The 9,755-nt window shown below is 31.9% G+C and overlaps 1 protein-coding gene across 1 annotated transcript; it reads left to right on the plus strand.

The window, feature by feature from the left end:
- The first annotated feature begins 5,742 nt into the window (after window positions 1–5,742).
- On the plus strand, window positions 5,743–6,192 carry LOC131639039 (uncharacterized). The gene has a single exon (XM_058909557.1). It carries the CDS (start codon window positions 5,743–5,745, stop codon window positions 6,190–6,192), a length of 450 nt encoding a protein of 149 aa, XP_058765540.1.
- The last annotated feature ends 3,563 nt before the right edge of the window (window positions 6,193–9,755 follow it).

The following is a 9,755-nucleotide window of genomic DNA, read 5'->3' on the forward strand; positions in this document are numbered from 1 at the left end:
AGCTTGTTTTTTGCTTAGTTGTTGTTTATTTTGAAGGATTGTGGGAGTATTGTAAACTCTCTTTTATTTGATTAATTGTTGGATTTACGATGAGTTGAGATTGTTAACAATAAATTATGATTGTTTTCCGCTGCATTAATAGAGTTGAATTTTTAGAACTTCGAAGAAAGTGTTGTTGGTTAATATGAAACGTGTTTTGTATCTCGTTGTTATTACTTGAGCATGTGTTTATTATGCTTTGGAGATGTAGCATCCTATTCTTTATGTTTTGTTTTAAGTTTTAATTTACTCTGATTTTTAATTAAATTACCGATGGGGAACAGGGAGTTACACTTTTGGTATCAGAGTAGGTTGGTCTGTCCGACCACAGTAGTGCAGAAAATAGTTTTTACATCGGGAGAAAAGTACCTTTTACATCAAGCCTGGATCCGATGTAAATCCAAGCGATGTAGTAAATCAGAGACATTTTACATCGGGCCACAATCCGATGTAAAAATTCACATACCACATCGGTTGAATGTTACGTCTGATATGAAAAAAAATCTAATTTAAAAAAAAATGCCATATTTTACATCGGTGGCTACAACAGACCGATGTGATAGGTTGTTTTTAACATCGGTTTCACCAGTTGCCCGATGTAATATATAGGTTTTTACATCTGTTCCCCCAATGGCCCGATGTAATATGTTTGCTACTTTTTAGCGAATTCTAGGTGTTTTTCCTGTAATTTTTTTTGTACCTGATTTTTCATATTTTTCCAATACCACACAAACCACAGTTAAATCGCTATTTTTTATATTTTCCCCACATCACACATCACATTTAGGTCACTATTTTCATATTTTTCTAACCAGTGAAGGATAATTCCAATGCACCAAATAGTTAAGATGCATATATATATATATATATATATATATATATATATATATATATATATATATATATTCTTCAAAATGAACAGTTGATTTACAAAAGTATTAACCTAGGATACACACAAGTGTACATAATTATAAGAAAGTTTACACAGGGTGGACTACTACAACAATAACAAAACAAGTGAAACCATACAAAAATATCCAACCATTTATAAGTCCTTTCCCGCACTTGAAATACCAACATGCATCCACGAGAAGATGAGTTGTAGCTTTTGTAGACAACACTAAAATCACATTTGCTGACAATAAACAATAACACTAATTAACATCAGCACACAACACCAAAGTCAAGAAACTCAAACCAGATATATAGACAATTCCATATAACTCACCAGGTAAAGCTTAATCTTTATATAACTCAGAAACATTTTGCCCAACAGAATCGCAAATCATACAAATCATCTTGTGTTAATTATTTTTGTGTGTGTAAATCGTGTGTTAATTCTGTTGGGTCATCAAATAGCTACAATACGTAAATAAGCAATATAGAGTTATTCTTTGAAAATTCACATTAGGTTGCAAAACATAAAGTAAATAACAAAGTAAAGTTATTTTTATTACCTGCATCCAAGACTCGGTAATATTGGCAGAGACAACATCCAACATATTTTTCATCACATAGTACCCACAATCATTAGAGTTATGTTGTTTCCTTGTCTACAAATGAATGACATAATTAGTGAATACTTATCATAAAATTGAATATAGAATTACAATTTACATCAAAGTTACATTTGGCTGAAGCCATGTAACCTTTTTTCTATTGCCATTTGCCATTTGATGAACCCCAAAAGCACTAATTCAGAAAAAAATTCATATAAAGCCACATAAAATATGAAATTACTTTTATAACAATTTTTATATATATATATATATATATATATATATATATATATATATATATATATATATATATATATATATATATATATATATATATATATATATATATATAATACATTATAACAAAATTCACATAAAATATAAACTTACTTTATAACAATTTTTTTTGTGATTTCATCAATTTCCTGATGAAGTGAACAAAAGATGACCACAATATTGTCTCTCAGACACATGACTATTAATTGCCAATGTTGTCTACACATGTGTGGAAACACAAAAGTCACATAAAATATGTATGTTATCAAAATTAAAAAATAGAAAACACAATTTCATAAAAACTTACCAATGAATAAGTGGTAGTAAGTGACACACTATGTTTTCCCTCTGTAACTTATCTTGTATGTATTTTTTAACACCTGCTTGAGATTTCGTCACATTATTAACCTAATACACATAGCAGGGTCCATAATTCCATATACTTCTGATGTGGAATTATCAATACATACATGATGAATATACCTAAAATAATAAAGATATGAAGTTTCAATATTATACAAATTATTGCATGTACAGATCTTAAATTAATGAAGAAATCTTTATAGTACCCTTACTGAGTTAACCCATAACGGTATTGCAGAAACAAATAAAAAAAGAAATATTCACGAAATTGGATCTTAAATGCTACCCATGTGTAAAACTTATTTTAAAATAAAGTAATAGTGGAGATATCTCTCTTATCTCAAGCATATTTTACATAAATTAATCAGGAAAGTATTGCCAAATAAATTAATCCAATATCGAATAAACAGTCAATTACACATAAACACGTTATTAAGAGATAGCACATCAACACCGGAGTGCTCATCTTTATGCAAAAATTTAGTTTAGGCTACGCATATATCTCTCTTAACTAAGTTTGATAAACTACATTGAAGCATTAATTTAATAACATACAGGTTTCTTACTGCTACGGTTTTGAATAATCTATTATTTTAGTTTAAGAATAAGGACTACCTATCATAAGACATATTATCCCCTCTTAAACCTAACTCCCACCTTCAACCATCAATATCCGAGACACCAAATCTGATACTTTAGCTTTAAGAGTTGTTGCTAAGGTAAAAACAGAAGGGAAATTACCATTGAGTGAACTGGGTCCTAACCATTTAAAATTCCAAAATTCCACCATTTTACCATTTCCTTACTTGCAATTAATTGACTTAGAAAATCCATCCTGAATCTGAAAGAGAACATATATCCCTCCACCGATAAAATAATTTTTACACAAAGATTGTGTTGCCTCCTAGGAGAGTGTCACATAACAAATAATCTAAATAGTGAAATACTACTTATTTACTATGTGAAAAAGAAATTATAGATTTCAACTTAAGCTATAATATTAATAAAATGCACATAAAATAAGCAGTAAATTCCCATTTACTTGCGTTGGTTAATCTTCAGTGATTATGTTTCTTATCCATTATCTAGAGATTAACATTAGTCAACCATATTAGGTGATATTCACAATATGCATCAACTTGTTCAATTTTTTTGAAAGGGTTGACCCAGCTTGCTAACTTTTGATTATAAACAATGTACTAGGAAACATTAAATTCTAATCAAATTCAAACACTTTCATTTTCTCTTCCAAATTGTTATACTTCATCATCATCATCATCATCATCAAACACTAAGAATAAGATACAAATAAAAATGAATCTATAATAGAAGAGACATTGAAGAAACCATTGAACCTTTCCATGAAGAAACTGAAAGATCGGTGATGGGAAAAATGAAAGACAAAGCATCACAAAGCATCACAAAGCAAAGCTGTAATTTTATCAAAACGAAAAACTCTTTTTCTCTTACGCGTGATAAAAAATTAGGAGAAGGGGCATGATAAAAATTTTCACATAAAGAAATTAAGAACAACAATAGCACACAGAAAATAAGTGGAAGGAAGGATAAGGAGAATTGAAAGACAAAGGAAAATCACCGTGAAGACTCGCCGGCGCCGGTTGCAGCAGCGAAGGAGGTCACGTGTTGGCCGGTCGTGTACGCCGCCGGCTGCAGCAGCGAAGGATGTCGTGTTGGTGGTTGGTTGCAGCCAAGGTTGTTAAACTCGCAAGTCTACTCAGACTTGTAAAGGGCCCGTAAACTCGACTCGTAGACTCGACTCGCAAACTCGTACAAATCTATGGAAAAATTAAAAATGACTTTTAGAAATCTGTAGGTGACACATATATATTTTTAAACTTGTAAATGTCTCACATATGACTCAAATATATATAATAGAACACCGATACATCAAAATTGAAATCTCATACTCCATAATAATTTTCTTAACACAAAAAATTGATAATGAAATAAACAAAATAGCAAAGTATATAGTTAAAGAGTTAAAGTACTAACTTCTTAATTGGCTGGTGGCTACTACATAAAGCCAAAAAAAACATAAAACATATTTGCATCAAAGCTCCAGTTAAATCATCACCATCAATATCATCATCATCACCTTCATCGGTGTCTTGAGATGCTTTAAAGCTCCAGAGCAATCACAATATCTACAGCTGCAGCCACCCTCGCAACCGCAATTTAAAACTATGCCTCTACTCAAACTATTCTAGCCTTATGTCTACAATAAATCATAAATCTTCTAAACCATTTTGTCATGTGGAAATTGATACACGGAGAACGATATTAGTGGACCTGATTGAAAAATTACGCATCACTTTTACACAAAAGAACATACAAGAGAACATACAAGGAAGCATCCAAGTGAAACATACAAGAAAATACTTACACAGCGGAGGATTGAATTAAAAAATTAACAAGAACAAATCAAAAGATAAAAAAATGCAGCTGTACCGTCAATGAAGGGAGGAAGAAACTTTGCTAAAACAAGAGATTATGAAAGAGACTTTCTAATTCTCGTAGCAGTAAATTTTCTTTTAAAAAATAAAATAAATTATTTTTGGGAATTTGGCCCTTTTTTGGGATAAAAAAAAGAAAATTCAAAAAAGCTTATAGACTCGTAAACTCACCATAGACTCGCGAGTCTATACGAGTTTGAGCGAGTCTACTAGAGTCTATCAAAAAAAAATTCTATGCACGAGTCTACTCGTTTTTGCATCCTACAATCGTAAACTCGTACGAGTTTACGAGTCTACCCGCGAGATTGATAACCATGGTTGCAGCAGCGAAAGAGGTCATGTTGGTGGTCGGTCGGTTGCAACAGCGAAGGAGGTTGAGTGGAAAAACCAAAGCGGCGGCGGAGAATGAAAGTGAAAATATGGTGAAAGTGAAAATATGGTGAAAGTGAAAATAGGATTTTGTGAAAGTGAAAAAACATTTCACATCGGTGGATATTGGGCCGATGTAAAGGCCCGTACTTCAAATCGGTGGAAATATATAACCGATGTAAAAGACACCATGTAAATATTTACCCAAACTGCCACGTATAGTTTTTTCCATGTGATTTTAACCATTGGATTTTTCACATCGGTGCAAATATTGGCCCGATGTGAAATCGTTTATAACAATATTTCATTTTATCTACAAAATTACCACCGTGTTATTTTTTACATCAGTGAAAATATATGTCTGATGTAACATCCCTAAGTTAAATATTTTTCATATCAATGGAAATAAATGTTTGATGTAAAATCCTTTGACAAATATTTTTCACATCTTATATCTTGAAACCTGATGTAAAATCCTTTAACCAAATTATGTTTAGTAGTGCCAAGTCGTCGAGTCTTTAGTGTAGCGACAATCGAGTACAGTCTTTGAGCTTTTCTAATCGTTGTTGGATATTATGGTGAAACAGAAAATGGCTGGAAGAAATAATGTTGCTATTGCTGCTGCTTTGGAAGCTATGGCTCAGGCTATGTAGTAACAACCTAACTCTGGAGGGACCGATGGATCTCGCGTGTTGGAAACTTTCCCGAGGAATCATCCGCTTATGTTCCGAGGAAAGCATGACCCTGATGGAGCGCTGGAGTGGCTCAAAGATATTGAGAGGATCTTTCGAGTTATGGACTGTTCGGATGCACAAAAAGTGCTGGTAGGAGAGACTGATGACTGGTGGGTTGCCACTCGCCAGAGACTAAAAGGCGTAGGTGAGGCTATTTCTTGGGTTGTGTTTCGCTGGGAGTTCCTAGTGAAGTACTACCCAGAATATGTCTGCAGCAAGAAGGAGATTGATTTTCTGAAACTGAAACAGGGAGAAATGACGGTGATTGAGTATGCTGCCAAGTTCGTGGAATTGGCGAACTACTATCCTCATTACAGCGAGGCGACTGCTGAATTTTTGAAGTGCGTCATGTTTGAAAAAGGGTTACGTTCAGAAATCAAGAAGGCAATCAGATATCAGCGGATTTGTAAGTTTCCAGACTTTGTGAATAGTTGCTGATTTTATAAGGAAGATAGTGAGGCTCACGACAAGATTGTTAACGAGAAAAGGAACAAGCAAGCTTGCATGGATAATCTGAATCCAACTGCTTCCGATTTCCTCTGGACCCAATTCAGAAAGTGGTTCAACACCGAATAACTAAAGATGAAGGAACTGAGTTATAACATTGCCCAACACAACTTTTGTGATCATCTGAAGGCATTCAAGGATCAAGTTCTGAGTCTCTGGAAAGGAAACCGACTCTTCATCTGGATAACCAACCCTGGATGGAGCCACAAGAAACAATAGACAAATAAAAATCTCCTGAACCTCAACCTATAGTGGTGTTTGAAGACAACAACAAGTCTATTGAGACTTCTTCTGAGAAAAAGGCAGATATTGTTGTTTCTAAGCCTCCCACTTTGTAACTCCCCGATTTTAAGTTATTAAATATTTTCTTAGTTATTTATTTATTTAATTATTATATGATATAATAATTAATTAAATTGTTTGATTTTATGAATATATGAATTATTTTAATTAATTTGTGATATATGTGTTTTGGGTTAATAAGTGTGAAAATGAGAAAAAAGCTAATTGGGCCTATGTTGAGTTAGTATGAGAAATAGGGAGGTTTATTTGTTAAGCCCATTAGAGGAATAATGAAATAGTTAGATTTTCACAATATAAGAGAGGAAAAGAGAAAGATAGTAAGAATAGAGGAGAAGAGAAGAGAGAGCAGAGAAGAGGAAAAGAGAAGAGAAAGAGAAAAGAGGAGACAACCCTAGAAACTCAAATCTTAAGGTAAGGGTGAGATTTCTCCATTATTATGGGTTTGTATAATGATTTATGTAATGGGTAGTTATATGATTTAAGAATTTTGTTCTTCAATTTCTAGGTTTTGAAATGTTTAGGGTAAAATCCCTAAATTTTCATGCTTTGTGATTGTTAAATTTTGTGATAATCCTTGGTATGTGATGATTGATTATGGTAGATAGATAATCGATTCCTTTAGAATTGTTTTAACATGGACCAAATGGTTTTTTAGCTTCTGTCTTTTAGATGAAATACTTGAAGTTCATACTAGTTACTGTTACTAGTGAAAATCGATGTGCATAGTGGTTCATAAATCATTCTTGATAAGAATTTACTTTTATCATTTAAAGATTATTGTGATAATAAATAAATGAATATTTTTTAATTTATTAAATCAATGGTTTGGTTTTTCATTTGATTCACGTGAACCTGGAGATATATCAATATCTTACTTTTAAGTTTTAGTTGTATTAGGATATAGCCTAAGCTTGTGAGTGTCATAAGAACCTTGTTCAAGCATACTATTTCTAGGATGTAACCTTATGAACTTAGTGAGCCATTTATATATGTTTGATCGGCAGTGTTACTAGTTTCAATATTGTAGTTTTCTAAATACTATAAAATATGGTGTATACTGTAGCGAGTCACTCTATTTTATATATATGTATATATACATTGTAGCAGCACTATGAGTTAATTGGAAAAAAAATCATGTTTCAGGTTTACTAAAATATATTATTTCTTTGATAAAATATTTTTAGGTTTTTTGAGTTAGAGATGAATATTTAGATTATTTTGCTAATTTAAGTTATTCTCAATTTTGTTAAAGTTGTCAATAGAGTTGTCAGAGTTGTTTTCGAGTTGTTTAGAGTTAAACCGATGAGTTATGAAATTAATATTAAAGGTATTTGACTCTTTAGAGTTGTTTTATTATTACTTGAGTCAGACCGTTAGCCAATTAAATTCATAAGAGTTATTCTTATATGTTTAGAGTTGTCAGTTTATGATGTTGGTGTTTACATTCTCATTGAAACTTTATAAATTCATAACTTTCAAACTGTAAATCCGTTTGAGTACCGTTCGGAGCGTTAGAAAGCTAGCACGACATTATTTTAAATAAAAATAGTTTCGTTGGAAGCATGTGATTTAATCATTGTGTGGTTGTGTATATATATATATATATATATATATATATATATATATATATATATATATATATATATATATATATATATATATATATATATATATATATATATATATATATATATATATATATATATATATATATATATAGAGAACTGATGTTTGAATGACTTTTGAGGAAATTCTGTGTATGAACATAATTCTTGAAAATTTTCATGTATGTGTGTTATGAATTGAGATTACTTGAAAATAACATGGTTGAGCTTTGTTTTCTACTTGTTATTGATAGTGTGTTGATTTTGATGATGTATTGTGAAGATGTTTTCAATGTGTGATTGTTAACATGAAGTTGTGTATATTTGTGCAAACTGTGGTAAATTTATATGTGATGAATTGGTGAGATATATGCTTGTATAATTAAGATTGAGAGATGATCTTAATTGCATATATTGGTTGTTTTGTACATGCATTCATGTGGAGCTTATACCGCAATTGGTGGTTCTAGCCCTAATGGGGATCTAGAACGAAACTATATGTTCATGGGAAGCTTATTCTTCCAATGGGAGCTTATACTCCTGTTGGTGGCTCAAATTTGGAGTGAGATGAACTGATGTTCATGATTGGTACCACATGCATTTGCATTGAGTCACATGTGTTGATGTGAATTGCATTGTTGTGTTTTATGTGCTAATTGTGTGAATTGGTACTTTGTTGATATTTGTGATTTGATTACTTGGTATCTGGAATCAATTGAGCTATGTGGTATATGTAAACATGTGAAATGCATTTAAAAAGTGTTGAATACATGTATGTTGGAAATGTGATGAATTCTTTTATTGTATATTGTTATACATTACTTATCATTATATATTTCTACAATGATGTGAATTCTCACCCATCTGTTGGAATGATGTTTTGTACGTCATTGCTCAAGTACTCAAGATAACAGTGCTTGCTTGTAAGGATTAGTAGGAGAGCTATTCCTTTATTTATTCATTGAGTATTTTTGGATTTTGAGTCGTGCTATGATTATGTAACACTAGGGATCATTGTTGATTCATGTTTTTGAAGGATACATTGTATTCCTTTCAAATGTGTTATTTTAATAAAATTATGTGATGTTTGGCCATTATGCCTAAGTTTTTAATAAAGTGAAATTATTATGAGACAATAATGTGTTTTGTTTGATCGAATATGAATCCGCTGCGAAAGCGCATGTGTTGGATTAATGGAAACATGAGTTATATTTAAAGTGTTATTGAGCATGACGGGTGTTTATGGTTTTTGAATTATGTGTGACACCCTTGAATTTATATGCATGATATCTTACTCTGATTTATGTTATATTTTCTGCGGGGTTTAGAAGGGTGTTACACACTTCATCTTATGACATTGCTACATCCTCCTTGGTTCTTAAAACTCTGGATGAGTTGAAGAAAGAGAATGAAGCTGTCAGGGAAAGGCTAGACAAGCAGGATGACACAAATAAGGAGATCAAAGGCCTGTTGAGCAAGTATGAAGAATCAAGCAAAGAGATTAAAAATCTTCTGACTGCCTAGTTCACAAGACTTCCACCTGGTCCTTCATCTTAGTTTATTTTTTACTTTGTGTTGTTTTATTTT

The sequence above is a fragment of the Vicia villosa genome, unplaced genomic scaffold, assembly GCF_029867415.1.
Source record: "Vicia villosa cultivar HV-30 ecotype Madison, WI unplaced genomic scaffold, Vvil1.0 ctg.002510F_1_1, whole genome shotgun sequence".
Classification (NCBI taxonomy): domain Eukaryota; kingdom Viridiplantae; phylum Streptophyta; class Magnoliopsida; order Fabales; family Fabaceae; genus Vicia; species Vicia villosa.

Excerpts from the sequence above, each read along its gene's own strand:
- LOC131639039 (XM_058909557.1), top strand. The coding sequence starts at position 5,743 with ATGTTCCGAGGAAAGCATGACCCTGATGGAGCGCTGGAGTGGCTCAAA.